Here is a 25,382-nt window from a genome sequence, read left to right on the forward strand (position 1 = left end):
TGTAGAGAAAACCTCAGCCATGAAACTAAGGGAAGTGAGAAAATCAGCCCTTTTTACAGCCGTTAAATTTTAAGCTATGGAAACAATGGGCAACTTTACCAATTTTTATATATGCCTGCATGTCTGATACCCTTGATGGGAAGGGATTTATTGTGTAAATTAGACGTGCAGATAACTTATAATAGAGAGGTGCAACCACTAATACCTGAACCAAAAGCTGTGGAAGCGAGAATTTTTATGTTACAGAACACACAAAAACCAGATTTCTGCAGATGCAGAGGATGCAGTAACACCCTTGGTACAGGCTAGTGGAATCCCAGCTTGGTTTAAATTGGTGAAACCAGCAAAGCTGTTCCAAAATCTGGAACTAAACTGTTAGGACAAAACCAGTAGCCTATTAAAAGTGGGAGGCTTGAAAGGGATTGCAAGAATTAATAACAAACATTTTTGAATTATGGGTTGTAGAGTGCGAATCAGAATATGAACACCCTGATAGTAGCAGTGAAAAAGCAACATGGCAAGGAATATAGATTAGTTCAGGATTTAAGAGCCATGGGTCAGATTGTTCAAGATACCAACCCAACAGAGGCTAACCCATATATATTGCTGACATTCTTGAAGGAAAAGCATAAATGGTTTATTGTACTTGATCTAAAGGATGCTTTTTTTCTGCATACCTGTAGACAAAGGCAGGCAGTAGCCAACTTTGAATGAGAAAGCCCCACCACTGGACGCAAAATACAACTTACCTGGATGGTGCTACCTCTAGGGTTCAAAAATAGTCCATCAATATTTGGCAACCAGTTGGCAGAAGAGCTGGAATTGTGGAAAAAGGAAAACCCACAAGGAACAATACAGCAATAAGTAGATGACATTTAGTTGGCTGCAGAGACTCTGGGAGAGCGTCTGCAGATGACTATAAGGCTGTTAAAATTTCTTAGGACAAGAAGGATCTTGTGTATTAAAAAGCAAAGCTCAGGTGGTAAAAATACTGATTTATTTAGATTTTGAGATTTCACGTGGACAACAGAGACAGTGAGCTGACAGAAAATACGTGATCTGCCAAACTCCAGAAGCAAGAACTGAACAAGAGCAGAGGGCATTTTGGGGTGTGGTCGGGTGGTGCAGACTGAATTCTTAACTATGGATTATTGGTAAAACCCCTTTGTGAAACCTCAAAGGGGTCAAAAGAGAACCCTAAATGCCAAGTAGCCTTTAAGGACTTAAAAAAAGGCTCCGATGCCTGCATCTGCATTGGGACCGCTCAGTTTGTCTAAGCCCTCTGAGCTGTTTGTACCTGAATGACAACACCTTGCCCTGGGTTTGAACACTCAAAGACTGGGAACATAGAGAACAGCTGTGGGGTCTTTCTCCAAACAACTGGGCAATGTGAAAAAAGGATGGCCAGGATGTTTGCAGGCTGTAAGCACAACTGTTCTTTTAATCCAAGAAGCCTGAAAATTAAAAATAGGACAGAGAATCATGGCGCGTGTTCTGCATATGGGGATTTCTGTCTTTAGAGCAAAAGGGAGGGCATTAGCTGTCTCCAAGTCACATGCTTAAATATCAAGTTATCTTGTTGGAACAGGAAGATGTGGAACTTAAAACCAGCACAGCCATCAACCCAGTGATGTTTTTGAATTCAGAAGTGAGGGACTCCGAACCCTTGTACTGTGACTGTCTGCAAACTATCAAAGACTTATATTTGAGCAGACAGGATCTAAGAGGTGAAACATTAACTAATCCTGATTTGGAGCTATTTACAGATGGTAGCAGCTTTCTTCAAGATGGGAAAGAGATGGCTGTGTATGCAGCAGTCACAGCTACACAGATAATAGAGGCTGGAGCCCTATCCATTGACACATCAGCCCAGAAGCTGGAACTGGTAGCACCGAGACAAGCCCTGAAGTTAGCTGAAGGGAAAAAAGTAAATATATGGACCAATTCAAAGTATACATTTGGAATAGTCCATGCACATGGGGCTATCTGAAAGAAGAGAGGATTGTCGTCGGCTCAGGGTTCAGCTATTAAATACAAGGAAGAAATTCTCCAACTTCTACAGCATATTAAAAAACTTAAGGAGGTGGCAGTAATGCATTGCAAAACACATCAGTTCGGGCAAACCACAGTAAACGTGGGTAATCGATCGGCTTACAAAACTGCTAAAGAGGTGGCTGAACAAAGCATCCTTGCATTGGTACCACTAAACCAGGTGAAGCTCCCCATTCTGAAACCTAATTATAGTGAGGCAGATCAACATTTGGCATCACTGTTAAAGCAACCACAGAGAGGGCTGGTTAGTAACTCCCACGGAACGAGTCATTGTTCCACCACAGATAATGCCTGAGATTGTAGAAAAGAGGCATGAGGAAACACTGCAGTAGTGAGGCTATGATTTCTAGTCTTCAGAATTTGATTATATGTGTAGGGATGACTGGAGTAGTAAGGTCTGTAATAACAAAATGCCCCATTTGTTTAAAAAATAATCCCATGAACATGGAAAGATTGTCCCCAGGGGCCGCTAGGCAAAGAAATTCCCCCAGAGATTACAGAGAAATTAATTTTTCTGAATTGCCAACACAAAATGGTTATAGGTATCTCCTGGTATTGGTTGACACCTTCTCTGGATGGCCACAAGCTCTCCTCTGTCGTACCAACAAAGCCAGGGAAGTAACTAAGCTACTACTCAAAGAAGTAATACCAGGGTCTGGGGTACCCATAGGAATGTCCTGATACGGGCCTGCATATTGTGGCAGATTTAGTCCAACAGTTAAGTAAAATCCTTGGCATGAAGTGGAATTTACATATTCCCTAGAGGCCTCAGTTGAGTAGGAAGGTAGAAAAAAAATGAACCAAACCCTGAGCAGCAGATTATTAAAACATGCCAAGAAACTTCTTTAAAGTGGCCACGGGCCCTCCCACTAGCCCTTTTGAGAATCAGAATACAACCAAGGTCGAGGAGTATAATTAGCCCTTACGAGGTACCATATGGAAAACCAAATAGTCTACCTTTAATTGTGTCAGGTTGTACCCAACTGCACATACTGCAAGCTGAAGATACTATCAGAATTAGGCAATTTAGGTGAGGCTCCCAAAGAAATCTTACTTTGGAAGTCTCAAAGAGGGGAACTGTTACAAGTCAAAGTCACCCATATGTAAATATGTGGTCAAAACTCTGACCATTTAGCAATGCTTAAGGGATATGCTAGCTATACTAACCTTGAGAAGGAGGGCCTGGTATGTTAACAAGGAAGATACGGATGAACATTTGGCCAGACAATGTGGTTGGAAAACATTCAAGCAAGGAAGTTCTGGCCACAAGAGGAGACGAGCTGATAAGGTGTCGTAGTCCACAGCAAGTTAGTTGAGAGTAGGACAAAGGTTAACTGTGGTAGTGGGAGATTTTGTTAGAGAGGTTTAGAACCATCATGAACAAAGAGGAGAGTGTTTTCTGAAGGTGCTGCCACATGGGTGTGGGAGAACCCGCAATTCAAAACAGCCCCTCCAAGAAAGGGCAAGCCCCTGCTTGGGGAGCATGTGGAGTTAGCAAATACTTCACCAGTGCTGTCTAAGGATGCATGCTAGTTTGCATTAGAAGCAAGAAACTTGTAACCAATCCTGTGTCTGAATGAAAATGTGTGTAATGCACTATGAATATGCAAGTACTCTACTGCATATAAGGTAAACCCTCAAGTAACTTGGTGTGCACATTGGGTAAAGTGAACCCCTGTGCATCCAGCACTGCAATAAAGAGGATGTCTGTTTCTGAATACTAGACTGGAGTTAAGGGATTTATTCCTGATGTTGGTGACAGGCCCACATCAAGCCCACAATCGCCCTGGAATTTTAAAATCATCTGTTACGAATCCTGTAAAACCTTATTTAAAAAGCTTGCACGGGAAAGTCTGATTGAACACAGTGCACAATCAAATGTATGTGGGGAATATGTTTTTGTTAATTTTTGTGAATCGCCAATATGTTCCCATACCACTATTATTCTGGCCACTGTCTATTTATATATACTTGAGGAAGTCCTTCACAATGGAAATTCTACTACGAAAGTTCTGAATTGCTTTAAAATTCTCACGAGGTTTTCTCCAAGATATCCCTTCCAGACATACTGATACTCAGGTCCTGGACCGAACACCGTACCTGAGGTTGTTTTACAGCAGGGCAGCAAAGTTTTGTAGAACAAGTGAGGCCGAGAGACTGCCCAGACACGTTCTCCTCCATGTTCTCCCACACCCACGTGGCAGCACCTTCAGAAAACACTTTCCTCTTTGTTCATGATGGTTCTAAACCTCTCTAACAAAATTTCCCCAACATCCTCCCCCCTGAAGCAGTGCTGCTGTTATCACGGATAGCAATGCAAAGATATTCAAAGAAAATGGCCACAAACACTTGGAATCTAAAGGTCACAATAAGCAGGAAAAGAAAATACTTTACCATGTACATGAGACTGTTGGAAACTTTTTCCCAGTGCAAAGTGGAAATTTCCAGCTACCTGCTGGAGACAGTAATCTTTCATTAAAAGGCCTGAATCTGTATAAATAAAGCAGTCATACCGGTGGTTGGATTTTCAAATTTTAGTTTAAATAAGATAGACAATAAGCAACTCATTGTCATGGGTGACAATACCAGCAAACACTGTCCTAAAAGAGATATGAATTTCCCCTCTTCCTCACAGGCAGTCATGTGGAAAGCCACCATCACATACCGATGTTGATAATAACTGTTCTATGCAGAGTATTTTAGTTGACATAAAAATAGGAAGGAGGAGGAATTAAGTCTACTGGGAGGGAACTTAACTGCTGCTGTAGGAAATACAAAAAGGTATCACAGGAAAGGAGGGGAGAAAGTAACCGAGAGGGTGAGCTGGCAGGGTAAGAAAACCCTTAATGCAATAAACAAGAGTGGTCCTATGTATGCATCCATGAAAACAAGCTGCGTTCAAAAATAAAGCACTAAACTTACTACACCCCAAAAAACCACCCAAAACCCCCCAAAGACAAAGGTTATTAAAATTTTAACCTTGAATATGAAAAGGATATGGATATTAGATGTCAGTCCTCCCTGACACTTGCTAGCAATCATACACACCCTCCCCTGGAAGATTTCAATGCATCAAGCTCACACGCTACATTACACCTCTGAATGTCCGTGCAAACCTATCGCGTATGTTAACTGCGGACCCGATGAGAATGGAGATGTGCAAAAGTGCAAGTGCCTAACAATGGCCCCCAGAAATTTCCCTAGTGATGCCCACCCACCCTTGGACCCTTGCTACCCACAGCACTCCCCCTTGAATCTCTCCTGCTCATCACGCTTTGTGACAAAGGGTCCTGTAATGGTTCGGCACCCATGATGGTGCTCAAAGCACAATGTCTGGCTTCATGAGTGAAAGGGTGGGGTGTGTTTTGGTTTGATTTTTTTTTTTGTTTGTTTTGTTTTTTCTTCCCAGAAATAAAGAATATTGCCTCCAGGAATAGTACACAAAGATGTAAAAAAACCTTCAGATTTTGAAATAAAAAAATAAAATTAAAAAAACTAGCCTGGGCCTGAGTGCTAGAATGTACTTGGGTACGTGACCTGCACATGCAAGTGTTTTGAGCTCGGTAACCTGCCAAATGACAGGGTAGTTACATAGTCATCTGGTGTATCTTGTACTACATTTTCACGCACCAGTTGCAAAACCTACCGCTTTGAGCATCTTCAACCTTGAAAATCAACTCCAAGTCTTGCTTCCACTGGTTTTCTAAAGAAGGGAACATTTCACTCCCTCCAGCACCTCTGCTGACAAGTTGCTGGCTACTGTTATCTCCAGCACCCACAGGTGGTCTCTGTTTTGAGACTAGACGGGCAGATGGGATGACCTAACCTCAAAGAAGCTGCCTCTCCTCTTCCAGAAACCTCGGTAAAAAGACTCACTAGCTAGATGGTAGAAAAGGCTAAGCTTCTCCAGCCAGCCCACCTCATGAAACAGGGAATTAGCCCCTTCCCACCCTTTTCCTGACCCTCCTACTGAACCCCCCTACAGGCACAAGTACCTCGCTGAGCCCAGGGGTTATTACAGTCCTGTGAACACCTAAAGCTGGAGAAGGAGCGGAATGCCCCGACTGTGCCTTCTGATGCTCATCACCACCATGCAACAGGCTCTTGGTAAAACCCAGCTCTCGCCTTGTTGACCTCTAGGGAACCATACACTTGGCAGCCCTCGTTCTTCCACTCTTGCATTTTCTGGCTAAATCCCTCCCTCTTGCACAGCTTTACGCTATCCAGGTTCTCAAAGGCCCAGCCTCGTCGCCTGTATGCTTCTCTGACATCATCACAAGTATTACACCACCTGCAAAAGCACAAACATCACCTTATCATCTTTACAGCGATACAGAGACACTCCAGCTCAGGATTTGAATCCCTGGTGGATCTTATTTTAACAAATCAATGAAGCAAACATAAGGGACTGACAATGAAAGGTGGTCTAATGCTCCTGAAGGAGCTTAAGCTTCCTGAAGTACTTGCTGAGATTTTGGCACGAGGATACAAGCTGTTTTAATGCAGCCCTTAAATCTGAAGAGGGCTTTAGCTGTCCATTCAGACAGCCAAGTCAATCCTCAGCAAAGAAACTTGCTACAGAAACAACATCAGTGTCCCACAGTTCTGAGCAGCTTGGAACTTCCTCATGTGAACAAAGCATCTACCTGTTTCTATTCCTCCCTTCCTCTGTTCTTGGGGCAAGACTGCCAACATCAGAGGCAGGGTTAACGGCAAACTTTCTTTGTTTCTGGCCAACATCTCGGTCACCAGAAAAAACAATTGTCTATCTCTGTTCCGTGTTGTGCTGGACAAAACAAAAAGTTGAAGGTTCGCATCATGAATCCCTCAAGATGGAAACATCTCTGGGGAAGGATGCAACTTGACAGATGTGACAAACTAAGTTACTACAGAGACAATAATAGCAAAGGATAGTCCAGAACCTGTGGACTATCATGAATCCATTCTTACACAAATTTGCAGGTAGAAGGAATGAGAAACACCGAATGACACCCGTCATTTGTCTGAGTGATAGGTGTCTGGTCTTTGCTCCCATAAGGACGCAAAGTCTGCAGCAGAAGTGAGAAGGCAAAGTCATAACCGGGTTTTATTCTGAGACAGCTCACAGAACCGTGAAATAATTTACACAGCTCCCCTCTGGACACCAAGTAATCCCAGAAAAGGTTCTGTTTGCTAAGATACAATCTTTGTGCTACTGCCCTTAAACAGGCACGCAGACAAAACAGACAACCTAACTGTGCACGCTCTTTAACAATCGTGAGCGCAGCACAGGCGTACGATAACACAACAGCTCTCACCATTCTCTGAACAGGTGCTCAGGAGGATTTCACTGTACGGACCTTCACAGACATTTTGGAATAAAAGCTCCAACCATATGCCACATTGACTGTACCGATTCAAGCACTAAGAAGATGTAAAGGTTACCGAATGTCCTCTGACTCTGCCCCGTAACAGCTTTCACAGCGATCGGCATCCAAAGCATTTGGATCGAACACCTTTTCTTCTTCTTTCCCCAGTTCTAAGACAAAAGAGGATTCAAAGTGACGAGGCACATCCAGAAACACTATCTTGTATTTCTGCTCTACGCACAGAAACTGTTCTACACATGAATAAAATGATTTTGTGTCAGAATCTGCGCATCCTGCACCCGAAGTTCACCTGAAAGAATGCGCAGGGCCTGTTGAGCTGCAAAGTAAGATCAAGAAGCAGAGTAGCATTTGTCGTCTGAAGAACGCCCTCCACAGAAAGAACCAGCCACCTGTAAGCCTTGCCGGAGCGCCGATCAGATGTTACTTGCACAAAGGCTTCGTTAAAACTTTGTCTAAAGCAGACCCAAACAGCAAACTGCTACTGATACAGGACCTGTTAGACAAACAACGTTTTAGATAGCAGACAGCAGCGCATAGCACATAATCCTGTCCCAAGGTATGTAGGGAACACAGTTATACATTGCTGTGAAACTAGATCACAGCGGGAATCTCCCAAGCGGAAAACTGACACTCAGCTCTCCAGTACAACGATGCTGACAATGCACACACATCAACCACTGGCTTACTAGAAATCTCCAAGGAATTTCTATCTTTGTCACGATTTTACAATTCTGCAAGTGTCTGTGCCACCTGTGTGTTGAATGCACAGCTGCAGTACAGCTGGGGCACAAACTCATGGAGTTTTATGTTCTTAAATGCAGAAGGCTGCAGAGGGACTCTTAACAGAGGAGATGAGAGCTGGTGACACCTGAAACCTGCCAAAGGGCAAGACATGCCTCCAGAAAACTCAAACAGGACCTTTGTTTTCCCAAAAACCAAAACAAATATGAAAGGTCTGTAAACTTTGGAGTTCAGAATAAGCAAGCCAAGGAACTGCATGTCTAAAATTTTCAGAAACATGGGTTCTTATTAGAAGAGGCCCCTTAAAAACAGGCTGTTTCGCTCAAATCCTGAAGGACAGGACCAAGTCTGCTGGGTTACAGAAGCCCTCTAAGGCTCACTGTCTAGGCACTGCCGCACTACCCTCTTACGAGCCTCGAAAAGGTGGATTCTTGGATAACTAAGGCCAGGGCAGGTGATAAGTCAGGCACTGCTGAGGGGACAAAATGTTATCGGGACCCTCTCTGCTGAGATTGGGAGGTATACCAGGTGGACAGAAATGAGTATTAAAGACATCTGTATTAGCCACAGAAAAAAGAAAGAGATTTTAATTAGAAAGACTGAAACATGCATGAAAATCAATCATTAACCTTGCTTCTTTAATCAAATACTTCATGGTAGTTATGATCAAGCAAATAAAAACTTTCAGGAAAATATACCCATTCTTAAACCACTGTATGAGACTGACTTTCTACAGCTTACAACACTCAAACAAGTTGAAAGTACACTTAAGAATTCAACCAGTATGGGTTTTGATCCTGTAATTACACTAAGAGATAGCGTCAGGAAGAATGCAGCTTAATAATTCCTACGCTTTGTCAAAGCCATGGTTCCTGCCATTTGAAGAACACCACCTGTACAACACATGGAGTCTTTCAAGATCCAGCAACTAGTAACAGCTTTCTGAATGTAATCGGTAGCCGCCTGTCGAGTCATCTCAGAGAGCACCCAGAGGTACTGCACACAGCTTGGATACTATAAAGAAACCGCAGTACATAAAACCCCACATGCAAAGTTTCGTGCTGTTAACATGGTCCTCGACTTGCATGCAGATATGACACATGACGCTGGAAAACTCGGCCCATGTTAAAAAGGAAGGAAACAGTAAATAATAATAATAATAATAATTAAAAATTTAAAAAATTCAATCCTCTATCGCCATCCAATGGAAGTTAATGAGATGACATCCCAGCACAGAATGCAACCTACCATAGAAATCATTAAGCTATTAACTATTTTAATGTAACTATGATCAGGAAATGCCTCCACATACTACTCCATAATATTTATGTATGCTTTACTAAATTTAAGGTTAATGTTAGACAAAATGTATTTTTAAATAAGAAATTTAAAGTGCTGAAGCAGCTAAGTGGCAGAACCAGGCCCCGTCCCTAGCATAGCCCTAACACAAGGCTGGTTTAAAACCCAGCCCAGTTAATCGGTGGGAGAACAGAGAAGCAACAGATGTTCAATTTGTGGACACAGGTGGTCTCAGAAACACAGGTGTTTCGAGAAAAACTGGTATATGCGAATAGGAACTGCTTGTTCAAAGACTAAGCGTGCTTGAAGGAGCATGTGAGTTAAAGCAGGCAGAAAGAAGATCACGATCCAAGGAGGAGCTTGGAACCGAGGCAGACTGGAACAGAGCAGGTGAATCAACTGGGACAGTCAGGTGATGGATTCACAGAACCAACAGGACCAAAGGAAACGCCTAAAAACTTCAGACATTGACTAATGATCTGGTAAGTGTATATAACCTACGCTGTATGCCTTGGTTCTCTGTCACCCACTGGGGGGGTGGCCCAGCTCTGAGTCGTGACTAAAGCAAGCCCGGCGGTAACCACGTCTGTGTGGATTTTCCCTTTACCAGACAACACTGCTATAGTTGCCATTTAAATAACTGACTGAACATCAAGTGCTACTAACAGAAACTGATAATCATAGTTTCACAAAGGTGGGTGGACACTTCCAATCTAACTTGCCACACGTGTGGTGGAAATCAAACTAGCCATACGCTTTTTCCAGATAGCAGAAGAAATTGCTTGTTGCATGCAATGCAATTTGATCGCTTTCAAAATGCCTCTCCTGGATGAGACTGTTTGCTCCCTGCAAGTTTCTCTTCCTCTCCCTTGATAATATAAGGAGCGAGAGCAACCGGTTCAGACCCAGTAATCCCAGTGGAGGCTGGCAACACAAGTAAGGCAGGAGGCCTACAGGTGTTAACAGAGAATTAGATACAGAAAAGCGGGGTTTGACCCCAGACATTACATTCGTCACGCCACAGCCTCTGAATACAGAAAGGCTGCTAAGTGACACAACAGTAAGAACGCTATCACCTCACTTCTGTGACACCAGGAGAAGGTCTTGGCTTAGCTTAGTCTTTCAGCTTTTAAGAAGAGAAAAGTTAAATCTGAGTTACAACAAATCAGCAAATTTGTTCATGCCAATACACAGAACTACACTATCTCCCAGAACAGATAACAAGGAGCTCACATGTTAGAAAGACAAAGTCGGGACAGCATTACTGTTTGACTGCAACACTACCAGAATCGTTCCCAGTTTGTATTAAGTACAACAGTAAGTCATAACATGTAAAAAAAGGCAGAGGAGAGGTTTATGTGGCCAAGGACCACTTACTCCAACTTGTAACTGATAAATCAACTGAAATCTATTAATTGGGTATGCATTAACACACACAAAGCAAATGTAGGAAGAAACAAGTTTAGGCTTAAGGGTCAAGTCAGCGGAGCCTTCCCTGGAAAGGCTCTTTCCTCTAACCAGCTCGTCCCATTGTCAGCCTCCTAGGATTTAAAGATGCAACCAAAGTCAAGTTTTGCCAGAGTAGCTGCTTGATTTCTAGTAGAAAAAGCCTGTTCACTCAGCAGCTTTGCTCCTGAAATGCATCCATGAGTCCTTGTCCCAGTTTCAGAGGGACCAGGCAAAGACTTGCCTCGCAAAAATTCTGAGTGTAATATATATACACACACACACAGAGGAGCTTGTCTGATCTACCAGTGTAATAGATTTGTGTCCTATAAACTCTTCAAGAGTTTGTGGTGTTTAAAACGCTGTGAATTCAGCCGTCCCTTGTTCCCATGAATATCATAGCAGGCATACCGTGATGAAAGACTATGAGAGCATCCATCCAAGAATGGCCAGAATAGCATCCTACCGTGTGTCGCGGCTTCTGGAGTCACAGGACTGGCAGCTTTATCCAAGCGTTGTTTAAATGGCTTGTGCTCTACGTCCTGCTGCTGCTCTCCTGTTACTTCCATGGCACTGACGCTCAAATCTGAAAGCAGCGAGCAAGGAAAGCGGTCTATGAACACACAAGTGTTATGGCCTGTGGCAAACTGAGGAAGTGAAAAGACAGAATCTTTCAGCCAGCAGGGTAAGAACATGCCAAACCTGGAGAGCACGTACAGCTAGTGTCAAGTGACCGACAGGGAATAAAACACACAGTGCAGCACCCTAAATGGCCCTCCCAGGTACGGGGTTTGGTTTGGTGTTAAAAAAGGACAGTTTCCAACTTCCAAGAAAGCGTTACCCTGAAAGGTAGACACGCTTAAGGCAAAAACATCTCGACTGACCTTCAGTTCAGCTCCCCTTGACTTGTCAACGTACGATTCCGGACGAACCTAGGAACAAAGGAAAAACAAAAGACCCCCGTTTCGCGGGGAAGCAAACCAAAAGGCCTCTTCCCCTCGGCTGCTCCGGCCCCGGAGCTGACTGTCACGACACAAGATCAGCCAGACCCCTGAGCTGCCGCTGCCTCCCAGCCCTCCCCGGCAGTTAAAAGGCTTGCGGAGAAAGCAGCAGTCGGGGGCGACGGCTGGGGATTCTGCTACCGGCTTTCTTTTCTTGCCTTTGCCCGCTCCCAGGGGCGGGAAGAGGCTCCTGAGCCACCCCCCCCCGCGACAGCGTTACCGCAGGCCCCGAGGCAGCCTCTCTGCGGCCCGCGGGGGCCGGCAGCCCCAGCCGGCTGCCACGGCTCAGGCCAGCGGCTGGGGGAAAGACAAAGCCCCGCGCAGGGCTGCGGCGGCTGCCCGGGCAGCCCGCAGGCGGCGGCGGGTGGGCGGCGGGGCGGCGCGGGCCGACCCCTCTCCCGGGCGCCGCCGCCACGAGCGAGCACCGGGGCCGCCCCGCCGCCGCTCCTCGCCGAGGTAGCGGCGCGGCTCCGAGAGAAAAAAAAAAAAAAAACCAAAAAAAAACCCAAACAAAAAACCACCCACCCAGAAAAGGGCAGCCCCGTGAGGAGCCCGCTGACCACCGTCCCTGCCGGGGAGACGAGAACCGGCGGCAGCCCCGCCGGTCCCGGGCCGGGCCGCCCGCCTGCCTCAGCCCGCCCGCCGCCGGCACCAGGCGCTCCCTGCCGCGGCCGAGCGCCGGGCCGCCACATCCCCCCCGACCGGGCCGCTGCCCGCCGGCCCCCGGCCGCCCTTCAGCCCGAGCGCGCCGCCGCACGTCCCGGCCCGAAAGTCTTCCGGGCTCCCGGCGAAGGCTCCGCACCTCCACGGCCGCTCCAGCGCGCCGCGCGGGCCGGGAGTGAACCCGCCTTTCCCGGGCCGGATGCGCCATCTGCCCCTACGCACGAGGCCGGAAGCCCCGCCCCTAGGGGGGGGGGTCAAAGCCGCTTCTGCGCATGCGCCGCCCTCGGTCGGCCAGAAAGGCTTCTGCGCATGCGCCAAAGCGGGAGTGCGTCCTCTGCCCGTACGCCCGCGGCCGGAAGCCCCGCCCCCTTCGGCGTCAAGCCGCGTCTGCGCATGCGCTGCCCTGTTGATGGAGCGCTGCTGCCATCTAGCGAAATATATTTGGGTACTGCAGCCGGCCCGGTTGGTGGAGCGCTGCTGCCATCTAGCGAAATATATTTGGGTACTGCAGCCGGCCCGGTTGGTGGAGCGCTGCTGCCATCTAGCGAAATATATTTGGGTACTGCAGCCGGCCCTGTTGGTGGAGCGCTGCTGCCATCTAGCGAAATATATTTGGGTACTGCAGCCGGCCCTGTTGGTGGAGCGCTGCTGCCATCTAGCGAAATATAAAGGGTACTGCAGCCGCCCGGTTGGTGGAGCGCTACTGCCACCTAGCGAAATTTAAATGGGTACTGCAGCCGGTCCTTTCGGAGGAGCCGCGCGCCGCGCGGGCCGGAAGTGAACCCTCCTTTCCCGGGCCGGATGCGTCATATGCCCCTACGCACGAGGCCGGAAGCCCCGCCCCTAGGGGTCAAAGCCGCTTCTGCGCATGCGCCGCCCTTGGTTTGCCAGGAAGCCTTCTGCGCATGCGCCAAAGCGGGAGTGCGTCATATGCATGCGACGTGCCCGGAAGCCCCGCCCCTTTGGCGTCAAGCCGTTTCTGCGCATGCGCTGCCCTGTTGGTGGAGCGCTGCTGCCATCTAGCGAAATATAATTGGGTACTGCAGCCGGCCCTTTTGGTGGAGCGCTGCTGCCATCTAGCGAAATATTTTTGGGTACTGCAGCCGGCCCTGTTGATGGAGCGCTGCTGCCATCTAGCGAAATATATTTGGGTACTGCAGCCGGCCCTGTTGGTGGAGCGCTGCTGCCATCTAGCGAAATATATTTGGGTACTGCAGCCGGCCCTGTTGGTGGAGCGCTCCTGCCATCTAGCGAAATATAATGGGTACTGCAGCCGGCCCTGTTGGTGGAGCGCTGCTGCCATCTAGCGAAATATAAAGGGTACTGCAGCCGGCCCGGTTGGTGGAGCGCTGCTGCCATCTAGCGAAATATTTTTGGGTACTGCAGCCGGCCCTGTTGGTGGAGCGCTGCTGCCATCTAGCGAAATATATTTGGGTACTGCAGCCGGCCCTGTTGGTGGAGCGCTGCTGCCATCTAGCGAAATATAATTGGGTACTGCAGCCGGCCCTGTTGGTGGAGCGCTGCTGCCATCTAGCGAAATATAAAGGGTACTGCAGCCGCCCGGTTGGTGGAGCGCTGCTGCCACCTAGCGAAATTTAAATGGGTACTGCAGCCGGTTCTTTTGGAGGAGCCGCGCGCCTCGCGGGCCGGAAATGAACCCACCTTCCGGGGCCGTATGCGTAGCCCATACGCACGAGGCCGGAAGCCCCGCCCCTAGGGGTCAAGCCGTTTCTGCGCATGCGCTGCCCCTGGTTTGCCAGGAAGCCTTCTGCGCATGCGTCAAAGCGGGATTGCATCATATGCATACGACGTGCCCGGAAGCCCCGCCCCTTTGGCGTCAAGCCGTTTCTGCGCATGCCCTGCCCTTACTCCGCATGGGGCGGTGCTGCCGCCTGGCGAAAACAATTGGGTACTGCAGCCCGTCTATCTAACAGACTGCACAGTTTATTATAGGAATGGAATCAATAAGGGAACTCTGCCCACGGCCCGTTAGGAAGTTGCCTGGCTTCACATCTCGGTGGATGAAGGTCTTAGAGCGAACATATTCGATTCAACTAGTCTAGAGAAAAAGAAAGAAAAACAAAAAAAATCACTCGAGAGACTAGGCAGACGCTTTTTTTTCCTTATAAAAAGACTAGCAACATTGTCTTAACGAGAAAAGAGGTCATGAAACTTTTTATTGTAAAATGTAAGGGCATGAAAGAGAACATAATTCGATAGACAATACATAAACCTCTCCAGCTCTTTCCCCATGCCTATTTGACATTTCTTTCCAAAAACTTTCTCTGGTGAACGTCTTTTGTCTTTGAGCAGTGCAACAGATGGTTTGCAAACAGCACAAGTCTGCTTTTTAACAATCATTTAAGACTTTGTAATCACTTTAGATGGGGCACTTTGTACTTAAGAGAAACAAAACCCATTTTGAGTCTTTCCTTTAATGATACAGGCCTATTCACCTTTACATTAGAGAAACAACCTATTTGGTTCTGATCTCTCAAGGAATCTTAATATTCCAACATACTGCGTCGTCAACATCAACAAAGCAGGTTCCTACCATTTTGCCAGCGAGCAATAGGACTGTCTCGAGACTAAGTTTCCTTGAACAAAAACCGAAGAGATCTTCAAGACTCAGTCCAAATGGCTCCATCACCGTTAAATCGCAGTCCCCTTCGGCTCCACACCACTTCGTTGTGGCTCAGACTATTCCTATGTAGCCGAATGGTTCTTTTTTGCCTGCGTAATAGGTTACGACGTGTGAGATGATTCCAAAGCCGGGAAGGATTGAGATGTAAACTTCTGGGTGGCCAAAGAATCAGAACAGGTGCAGCCAATAAAGGCTTCTGTCATCACTCAGGTTGGTGGGAGTGGGTGTCTTATGTCCCTCCTTTTCATCCCTCCAAAAAGTAGGTGAAGTGAAGCTTTCCCTGGAGTATGAAATCCCTTAGTGTGTCAGAGTAACTGCCTCTTTGCTGTACTTTGCCCTGAGGCACAAGGAAGACCGCAGCTGAATGCTAGGACTGCTCCGGAGGGGGAGGGATGTGTTGAAAAACTGCCCAGAAGAAGCTCTGCATCCCTGTTCCACAGATAGCTGGAACAGGCCTGAAGGGAGGATTGCAGAATTCAAGGGGTGAGTGCTAATGCATTGAAGTGGTCCCCCTCCTCCCCCCCCCCCCCCCCCCCCCCCCCCCCCCCCAACAGCATGTTCTTTAGGAGAGCACTCAGTTTGGGACACACTGCCTGCTGCCGTGCCCTTGTACTGCAGCTGGTGTCTCCACTGGAAAGGCTGATGGGTCGCCTAAATCTGGGAACTTAGTACACCAGTGAAGTCCTCCTGTATGGCAGTAAGAGAGGGAGACACTGATAATCAAAAGCACACTGACACCTTGCTGTGCCCTGCTTTTGTCTGTCCCGTGGCTGAGCAGGTGTTCCATGTGCCACTGGAGGAGAGGAAATACAAGGACATGAATCAGTTTGGAGAAGGCGAGCAGGCCAAGATCTGCCTTGACATCATGCAGAAGACAGGGGCTCACCTGGAGCTGTCTCTCGCAAAGGACCAGGGCCTTTCGATCGTGGTCTCTGGCAAGCCAGAAGCAGTCACGAAGGCTCGGAAGCAGATTGTCGCTCGACTGCAGACTCAGGTGAGGGCATCTAACTGTTTCTGCCTTCGTCTTTGCTCTTCCCCAAGACTCGCAAATGCTCTGAGACCCTTGGGCCCGTGTGCTTGTAAGCCAAAGAGGTATGTTGTTACGTGACTAATTCAGCTTCGCCATACGTTTTCAAAGCACCCAATTGGCAATTTGGAATGGGAATGAGGCTTCAAATAGGGTTCCAAGTTAATTACAGGCCGTGGTGTTGCATGAAGCGTGGAGTCTGCCATCTCTGGAACATTTGAGTTGCAACCAGTGACTTTGTGCTGAGGTGCTGGTGCAGGAGCCTCACACACAAAGCTAGTAGTGTGTGAGAACGGGACTGTGCTTTTCCTGAAGTCCTTCAGAGGAGAACGTGGAAGGCTGGGAGAAAGAAAAGTAGAGAAAAGGAAGTCCTGCCAAAAGCCAAAAGCTTCGGGTCAGGGTTCTGCCTTGTGTAACTCAAGGCACACTGGTAAGGAGCCACAACCCTGTTGTTTCGGTTGCTTCAGTCCTCTAGGTTTTGATCTCTTCCCTTATGGTTCTTGAGCTCATAGTCAAGGTGGTAGCTCTTGTTAGGATGTATCGCAGCCAGGTGTTGCAGTGTGTTTTAAAGTATAATGCCAAAGGTAGGTAATACGATGTTAATACCATGTCTGCTTAGCGCTGTTCAGCCCCTGTGTCATACCCTGCCAGAGGAAAGAGAAAGGAACGAAACCCTACATCCACAAAGTGCATCTGAAAAAACAGTTCAGGTTGTGCCGCCACAGATCCATGAGCCACTGTTCTCAAATATACCTCCTACTGCCCTGGCCCCAGGTCTGGAAGCTGTGTCTCTGTTCCAGCTTCTCTTAGGCTTGGCTGGCTTCAGGACAGGAACACAGAGCTGAAAAGTCACACCGAGTGATCTTTTCTTCACCTTTTATTTTTCCATTATAGCTTGCATTTTCATTGTCTGATTGCTGTTAGTGGTTACCTAATCAGAGGGATCAGGAGCACGATAGCAGTCATCAGCTACCAGACCTGCAAAAACTCAATGAGAAGGGAAGAAGTCGGGAAGCCCTTGTATAGAGCATCCCTTTAATGGTAGATTGAGAAGGACCCCTTTTGCATGTGGGGCCTTCTAGAAGCAGTCCCAGGAGCCGCATGTGCTACACTTGAAGACACCTAGCACTTAAGTAGCGGTAAGCATGTGCTAGCTGCCTGCCTCCTGCAGTAGGTTTCTGGTGTTGAATTTCTCTTTCCTAGGAGTCATACTGTATGTCTTGTTCTCTGTAGCCTTGGCAGCAGATGTCAGAGTTCAGATAAACTCCAGCTGTGCGCTGCCATCTCAGTTGTTGTCCGGTGTCTTACAGTGGAGGAGAGGCACCTCCTCGTCTGTGTCGGAAGGCCTTTGCTAATTCAGAGTACTGCTCCTGTGCAAACAGAAGGGTTTTGAGGGAAAGGTGGGGTTTATACGCCTGGCATGGAGGCACTGTAGATCAACTGGTACAGTGTCAGCCCTCGGACAGAATGTGCTGGGAAGGCGTTGTGTTTGCTCTGAGGAGCAGTACCACTGAGCAGCGTCTACCTTGCTTTCCCTGGCTCTGTTCCTGTGGATCTGCCAGTGCAGGCAAGGCTTTTCACAGATGCTTGGTTCTTCTGCCGCAGGCTTCAGCAACAGTTGCCATCCCCAAGGAGCACCACTGTTTTGTCATTGGAAAGAAGGGTGAGAGGCTGCAGGACCTGAAGCTCAAAACTGCAACCAAAATGCAGGTCCCCCGCCCAGATGACCCCAGCAACCAGATCAAGATCAGCGGCACTAAAGAAGGGATTGAGAAGGCCCGGCACGAGATCCTGCTTATCTCCGCTGAGCAGGTACCTCAGTATGATCTCTCTCATGGCATTAGCTGGTCAGCCATTTTGCTTCCCCACGGTACAGTCGGAGTTTGCAGCCACCGTGGCTACAGTCAGTGGCTAACGTTAGCCTGAACAGAGTGGTATACTGTGCCACTCGCCGGCTGTATGAGCACCGCTGCCAGGTCCTGAAACTTCTTGTGCTGCGTTTTGTCCATCTCTGAGGCCAAAACAAGCATTTGATAGTTGAAGCGACGCGTCTTAGGTGCCAGCTGAGATAAGGCAGGAGATCACAGGGGTGAATATCGTAAACAAGGAGCAGCAGCAGCAACCATATTTGTAGATGGAAAGAGGTGGAGATCTACAAGCCCGCAAACTGAGAAGGTTGCTTGGGCCAGAGTGTCAGGCAGGACAGCCCTGGGAACTTAGCTGTGCCTGGCAGAGACTGTAATACAGAGGGCAGTTCCCACCAAGGTCTGTTGTGGGCTCTTCCAGGATAAGCGTGCCGTGGAGCGGCTGGACGTGGAGCAAGTGTACCACCCTTTCATTGCTGGCCCTTACAACAAGCTGGTGAGGGAGCTCATGAAGGACACAGGGACGCGCATCGACATTCCTCCACCCAGTGTCAACAAGACCGAGATAGTCTTCAGCGGAGAAAAGGAGCAACTAGCCCAGGCTGTGGCTCGAGTTAAGAAGATCTATGAGGAGAAGGTACGGATGGTCCATAAAGCTTCCCACCTTCCCCTGGCACCCGCTCCTAGGCACTCTTCCCTTCGTGTTCTACTTTTGTGCATCCCTCTGTTGCACCTGGCTCAGCAGCCCTTGCAGTACATGACCCCGAATCCTACCGTTTCCTCACTCGGCAGAGTGGGAGCTGGGCTGATACTATCAGGGAGGTGACAGATTTCTCGCTTTTCTGTATCGTGGGACTTAGCAGGCCACCAAGAGCTCTTGTTCACACCGGTGCTACTAAGGAAGGAAAGAAGCGTGAAGTCTACAGTGGTGGCCAGCTGACAGTATCAAAGTTGCTACCTAAGTAGAAGTTGCTGAAGAGTGAATGTCACTCCAGTTTATTTCCCACAGCCAACGCTGCTGTGAATATCCTTGTTGTGGGTTGCTGGGCTGTTTTTCCTCGTGGTTAGGTCTGTATTTGTACCAGTCCGGATTTCAACAATCGGCTTATAGCCTGCACAGTGTTGCATCACAGCACTGCCTGGGAGACGGCTGGGAGCTGAACCCTGTTGTCCAACGGGGGGGACGGGGACGACGACAACGACATGCCTGTGTGTGTGTGTGGTCTCTTGCATGCCGTGTCCCAGGGAGCTTGACACAGCATGCTAGTTTTGTACTTGCCCTGTGAATTTTTGAGCACAAGGCTTTCTGTAGGCAGGGGTCCAAGGGGTGCTAGGGTGCTGCCGAGCCACTGTGCTCAGCTTGGCTTTGCTCTTTGCTGGGTGCAGAGTTTGACTGCATCTTGTGCCTCTTCCTGTCGCTCTTGTCCTTCCCCGCCCCCTTGTGATTGATGCCTCAGTGTCTCTGCCCCTACAGAAAAAGAAGACTACTACTCTTGCAGTGGAGGTGAAGAAGTCCCAGCACAAGTATGTCATCGGCCCCAAGGGGAATTCCCTGCAGGAGATCTTGGAGAAGACTGGAGTCTCTGTCGAGATCCCACCCACTGACAGGAGCTCGGAGACGGTGATACTGCGAGGCGAGCCTGAAAAACTTGGGCAAGCATTGACTGACGTCTATGCAAAGGTACTGACAAGATGGGCTAGGCCTCCTCTGAAGGTCCCATGAAGATCCATTTGTGAGCACTGACAGGTGTAGCGGGGGTGCTCTCTCTTGGGCCATTAGAGGTGCAGCTTAGAAGTCAATACCGGAGGTGCAGCGTGGGAATTGGAACTGAATTGTTGTGAAGGCCTCTTCCAGTTTGTCCATCAAACAGCTTCTCTGTTTTTCTGTCTCTCAGGCCAACAGTTTTACCATCTCCTCGGTCTCTGCCCCCTCTTGGCTTCATCGTTTCATTATTGGAAAGAAAGGACAGAACCTGGCCAAAATAACTCAGCAGATGCCAAAGGTATGGATGAGCTGGTTAGCTTAGCACCCCCGGCGTAGAAAAAGGTTTAGTCCAGATCACTCGTCACGGAAGAGAGAGGTGTCTTCTAGCATGGGTAAACCCAGGGGGAAATGACACAGATCTTTGCTGTTCAAGGGAACCCTCTCTTTTACTGCTGCAAACACTGCTCCTCCTATGTTATTGTCATGGGTTGAGCCCTTCCAAGGAAGCTTTATGTGGTGCTGTTTTGAGAACTGATGTAGTAGGATACCTGGAAATGGCGAGTGCAGCAAGGCTTCTCCCTGGGGAGTTAGACGGTATCTAGATAAAGGCTAGATGAGTAAACTTCTCCAAAGCCGTTGCAGAAACCGGGGCAGCACCAGAGCCTTGGGCTCTAGGCACTGCCATATGGCCGAAATTGTTAAGTTACTGACTTGTAAAATTGTGGGGATTTGGTTTGGGCTTTTTGGGAAGGAGCACATCTCTCAGTGGCAGGGATCGATGGTGTAGGCCTGACCAAGAGCATTGGCCTGGCTTGGATCTTGGCAAATTCTTAAGAGATTCATTGTCTTTCACCTCAAGGTTCGCATCAAATTCACTGGAGGAGAGGATAACATCACTTTGGAAGGACCTACAGAAGATGTGCATGTGGCTCAGGAACAGATTGAAGCCATGCTCAAGGAACTGGTGAGCTGCAGTTACTAGTTCCAGTAAGAAACTGGGGGAAGAAGGGGCAACAGAGCAGAGGTGATGAGGTGTTTGTCACATCCATAGGATGTCTTGACATGCTTAATCGAACTTGCAGGAGACAAATTGTGTGGCAGGTGGATGACACCCCTTGGTTATGAAACTCATCCATAGCATCCTTGAAAAGTCAGCATTAATTTTTTTGGTGCGGAGAAGGAAGGATTCTCTTGGTTATAGCTGGAGAGGCATAGAAGTAAGTCTTTTCAATGTTTCATGAGCACAATGCTCTCTTCTCAAAGCAGAGGAATGCTTGTGCTCTGCTGAAGAGCAGAAGTGCTTGTAGCTGACCGCTGGTGAGTCAGTGCCAATACTGGCAGTAGGCAGTTACTTAGGGCACGAGACAGAAGCGGTGGCCTGTCCTACCTGGCCCTATATAATATAATATATAATATTGGACATACATACGTATATAGATATAGATATAAAAATATAATTCTTTTTAGATCCACGGGATGGATTACGCAATAATCAAGGCTGACCACCAATTCCACCGACACCTCATTGGCAAGAACGCAGCTAAACGGTAAGTGGAGTGCCTTTCTAGTCCTTCCCATGCTCACACTCTTCGTGTTTAGTAGATGGTATCAGGGGCTCTGTAGCTCACCCAGTGTGCTGTCTCCATCACATTTCCTCTGCTTTTCTGGAGTGGTGGTGGTACAAGGAGAGAAATGGGCCGTGAGGCCTTGCGATGGCTTTAACGTGTGAAAGTACCTTGGGAGCCTGAACAGTAGTGGAATTACTTTGATGTGTCCTGGAGGAATTTTTTTTTTTTCCACACGTTGCTCTGTGCGAATGACATTTTAGCAGCCAGTTGTGGGTGGTGGAAATGTGCTTGGTGAGCTTCTCCCTGTAGAGGAATGAAGGCGGTGGGTTGATTAGCATTGATAACACGCAGCTGTGGCCTTGCCTCAGAGGCAGTGGGTTGATTGACATGGACGATGTGCAGGTGTAGCTGGTTCCCGCTAAGGGGTTAAATAGCCCTGTGGCTTGTGGGAGAGGGTGTCAGCTGGAGGAGGAGCAGTGTGGTCTGGCCTCTGGAGGAAGGTGCTACAGCACCGGCAGTAGAATATGGCCAATGGTAAAGCCTTGTTGCGGTCTGTTAGTTTGATAGTGCTGCAACATGTCCCCATGGTGAGTGAGTAGGATGTGATGTTTGGGAGACTGCAGGGTTTGGGCTCTCGTGTTCCCTTGTAACCTTCTGGTGCGAGTGTGTGCCCCTTGCCCACCGAGCACTTAGATCTCATGACAAGTGCAAGTTCCTCTTCACAAATGTCTTCCTCTGTTCCCTCGGGTAGCCCTTCTCTGTCAACGCAGAGTGAATTTTGTCTGGAGAAAAGAGGGACAGTGCTGGCAAGTAAACCGTCGGGCAGCAAACCGCTAAGTCAAAGTAGATGGCTCTCCGGCTGAACACTCAGTGTGCCCTCTGTTCCCATCAGGAAAATGAACACGCTGCGGACCTAATCGTTGAGCAGAAATTCCACCGGACCATCATTGGGCAGAAGGCTGAGCGGGTCTGGGAAATCCGGGAGCAATTCCCAGAGGTAAGGCTTTGTAGGAGAGGAGGAATCCAGAGGGGTTATTTCCTACATGGGTAGTAGGCCTGTCGTCACAGAAGTCGTAACTTTAGTGGCTCTGTAGCGCAAGTGTCTGAGAAGATAGTTCTTTTAGCCAGAGGCCGCTAACACGGTTCCCCGTTTCTGAATGGGAAAAGGGCATGAGTAGGATCCCCCCAACCTTTGCATGTGTCTGACACAAGGGTTCTTGCTTTTGCTTGAGCTAACTAGAAATGACCGCTCCTGCAGGTTATCATCAACTTCCCAGACCCTGCACACAAGAGTGACATCGTCCAACTCCGAGGTCCCAAAAACGAGGTGGAGAAGTGCACCGAGTACATGCAAAAGATGGTGGCAGACCTGGTAAGGAGGTCTTCTGCCTGCTCTTCCCTCCTACGTGCCTGGATAACCCTGGGGCAAAGCAGAGCTCTACTGGCTTGGGTAGAGCTAAAACACCTCAAGAGGAGGGAGCTGTCGGCGCTGTTTTGGCTGAATGGAGGCAGGGGGTAGTACCTGTTATGGGAAGGCTATAGGGGAACGTCCTTGCCTTTGTTTAGTCTTACAAAAGTCCCTCGTATAGAGAACTTCCTTGGGTCTAAGCCTGTTTTCAAAAGCTCGTTTATCAGAGCTCCTGAAGTCGGGCCTCCCTTGCCACGACAGTGTAATCTTCAGTTCTCCCTTCCTTTCTCCCTTAGGTTGAAAACAGCTTTTCTATTTCTGTCCCCATCTGCAAACAGTTCCACAAGAACATCGTAGCGAAAGGAGGTGCCAACATCAAGAAGGTGAGATATTGTTCCTAACACAGGTGGGCCGTGGCGGGCCGGGCCGTGGCGGGCCAGGCCAGGCCGTGGCGGGCTGGGACGGTCTTTGATGGGCCGTGGTGGGCCGGGACGGTCTTTGATGGGCCGTGGTGTGCCGGGACGAGCCGGGACGAGCTGTGGTGTGCCAGGGTGGGCCGGGGCGGGCCAGCACGGGCTGTGGTGAGCTAAGACGGGGTGGGACGGGCCAGGACGGGCTCTGGTGGTCTGGGACGGGCTGGGATGGGCTCTGGTGGGCCGGGCCGGGCTCTGGTGGTCTGGGCCGGGCCGGGCCGTGGTGGGCCGGGCCGGGCCGTGGTGGGCCGGGCCGAACTGTGGTGGGTTGTGGTAGGCTAGGACAAGCTGTGTCTGGGCGGGGACGGGCTGTGGTGGGTTGTGGTAGGCTAGGACAAGCTGTGTCTGGGCGGGGACGGGCTGTGTCTGGGTGGGACCAGCTGGGACGGGCTGTGGTGGGCCGTGGTGGGCCGGGACGGGCTGTGGTGGGCCGTGGTGGGCCGGGACGGGCTGTGGTGGGCCGTGGTGAGCTGAGACAGGCCGTGGTGGGCTGGGACCATCTGGGATGGGCTGTGGTGTGCCGGGGCGGGCCGGCGCGAGCCGTGGTGTGCCGGGGCGGGCCGGCACAGGCTGTGGTGAGCTAAGACGGGGTGGGACGGGCCGTGGCGGTGTGGGACGGGCCGGGACGGGCCGTGGCGGGACGGGACGGGCCGTGGCGGGCCGTGGCCTGCCGCGACGGGATGTGGCGGGCCGTGGCCTGCCGCGACGGCCCATGGCGGGCTGAATGGGCCGTGGTGGGCCGTAGTGGGCCGTGGCAAGCCGTGGCGGGCAGGGAGGGGCCGTGGCGGGCAGGGAGGAGCCGTGGTGGGCTGGGACGGGCCGTGGAGGGCTGTAGTGGTCCGGGACAAGCTGTGGTGGGCTGTTTTGGGCTATGTCGTGCTGTGGTGGGCTGTGGTGGGCTGGGACGGGACGTGGTGGGCTCTGGCACGGAGTGGCGGGCTGGGGCGGGCTGGGACGGGCCATGGAGGGCCGTGGTGGGCTGGGACAGGCTGTGGAGGGCTGTGGGGGGCTGTGGGGGGCTGTGGAGGGCTGTGGAGGGCTGTGAGGGGCTCTGGCGGGCCGTGGTGGGCCGTGGTGGGATGGGATAAGCTGTGGTCGGCTGGGACGGGCTGGGACGGGCTGTGGCGGTGTGGGACGGGCTGGGACGGGCTGTGGCGGTGTGGGACGGGCTGGGACGGGCTGTGGCGGTGTGGGACGGGCTTGGACAGTCCGTGGCGGGCTGCGGTGGCCTGTGGCGGGCTGCGGTGGGCTGGGACGGGTTGGGAAGGGCTGGGACGGGCCGTGATGGGCTAGGACGACTCGTGGTGGGCTGGGATGGGCTGTGGTGGGCTGGGTCGGGCTGGGTCGGGCTGTGGTGGGCAGGGACATGCCGTGGTACGCTGTGGTGGGCTGCGGTGGGCTGGGACGGGCTGCGGTGGGCTGAGACGGGCTGCGGTGGGCTGGGCCGGGCCGGGCCGTGGTGGGCTGTGGTGGGCCGGGACGGGCTGTGGTCGGTTGGGACTGGCTGTGGTGGGCTGTGGTGGGCTGTGGTGGGCTGTGGTGGGCTGTGGTGGGCTGGGACGGGCTGGGACGGGCTGGGACGGGCTGGGACGGGCTGGGACGGGCTGGGACGGGCTGTGGTTGGCTGGGACGGGCTGTGGTGGGCCGTGGTGGGTTGGGACTGGCCGTGGTGAACTGTGGCTGGCTGTGGTGGGCTGGGATTGTCTGGGACGGGCTGGGACGGGCTTTGGTAAGCTGGGACAGGCTCTGGTGGGCTGGCAGGGGCTGTGGTGGGCTGGGCCGGGCCGGGCCGTGGTGGGATGGGACTGGCCGTGGAGAACTGTGGCTGGCTGTGGTGGGCTGTGGCTGGCTGTGGTGGGATGGGACAGGCCGTGCTGGGCTGGGCTGGGCTGTGCTGGGCTGGGACGGGCCGTGGTGAGCTGGGACGGGCCGTGGTGAGCTGGGACGGGCCGTGGTGAGCTGGGACGGGCCGTGGTGAGCTGGGACGGGCCGTGGTACGCTGGGACGGGCCGTGGTACGCTGGGACGGGCCGTGGTACGCTGGGACGGGCCGTGGTGGGCCGTGGTGGTCCAGGACGGGCCGTGGTGGGCTGTGGTAAGCTGGGACGGGCTGTGGTGGGCT

At 50.4% G+C, this 25,382-nt stretch overlaps 2 protein-coding genes and 1 long non-coding RNA gene across 12 annotated transcripts; 1 reads left to right on the forward strand and 2 right to left on the reverse strand.

Moving 5' to 3' along the window:
- Nucleotides 1–218: 218 nt before the first annotated feature.
- On the reverse strand, nt 219–12,029 carry LOC114014767 (endoplasmic reticulum-Golgi intermediate compartment protein 3-like). Of its 10 annotated transcripts, XM_055697941.1 has the most exons (6): nt 11,792–12,029; nt 11,374–11,493; nt 7,477–7,570; nt 6,187–6,343; nt 4,447–4,507; nt 2,311–4,259 (listed from the first exon to the last, which is right to left on the reverse strand). In XM_055697941.1, exons 2-6 carry the CDS (start codon nt 11,474–11,476, stop codon nt 4,084–4,086), a joined length of 591 nt encoding a protein of 196 aa, XP_055553916.1. In that variant the 5' UTR covers nt 11,477–11,493; nt 11,792–12,029; the 3' UTR covers nt 2,311–4,083. The 10 variants fall into 10 exon arrangements, 7 of the variants coding, with proteins under 7 accessions (XP_055553917.1, XP_055553919.1, XP_055553918.1 ...); XR_008730042.1 differs by lacking the exons at nt 2,311–4,259; nt 11,792–12,029 and adding an exon at nt 219–816 and having other exon boundaries at nt 6,048–6,343; nt 11,374–11,650; XM_055697942.1 differs by lacking the exons at nt 2,311–4,259; nt 11,792–12,029 and adding an exon at nt 219–816 and having other exon boundaries at nt 11,374–11,647.
- A 2,685-nt stretch (nt 12,030–14,714) lies between these two features.
- LOC106631267 (uncharacterized) lies at nt 14,715–15,259 on the reverse strand. Its single transcript, XR_008730049.1, has 2 exons — nt 15,126–15,259; nt 14,715–15,027 (listed from the first exon to the last, which is right to left on the reverse strand). It is a non-coding gene; the product is annotated as an uncharacterized LOC106631267 (long non-coding RNA).
- A 30-nt stretch (nt 15,260–15,289) lies between these two features.
- Nucleotides 15,290–23,594, forward strand: LOC129734454 (vigilin-like). The gene is made up of 13 exons (XM_055697973.1): nt 15,290–15,308; nt 15,388–15,425; nt 15,994–16,209; nt 17,848–18,054; nt 18,529–18,744; nt 19,582–19,788; nt 20,003–20,110; nt 20,672–20,776; nt 21,280–21,342; nt 22,297–22,377; nt 22,639–22,752; nt 23,085–23,171; nt 23,544–23,594. Exons 1-13 carry the CDS (start codon nt 15,290–15,292, stop codon nt 23,592–23,594), a joined length of 1,512 nt encoding a protein of 503 aa, XP_055553948.1.
- The last annotated feature ends 1,788 nt before the right edge of the window (nt 23,595–25,382 follow it).

The sequence above is a fragment of the Falco cherrug genome, chromosome 21 (assembly GCF_023634085.1).
Source record: "Falco cherrug isolate bFalChe1 chromosome 21, bFalChe1.pri, whole genome shotgun sequence".
In the NCBI taxonomy this organism is placed as follows: Eukaryota; Metazoa; Chordata; class Aves; order Falconiformes; family Falconidae; genus Falco; species Falco cherrug.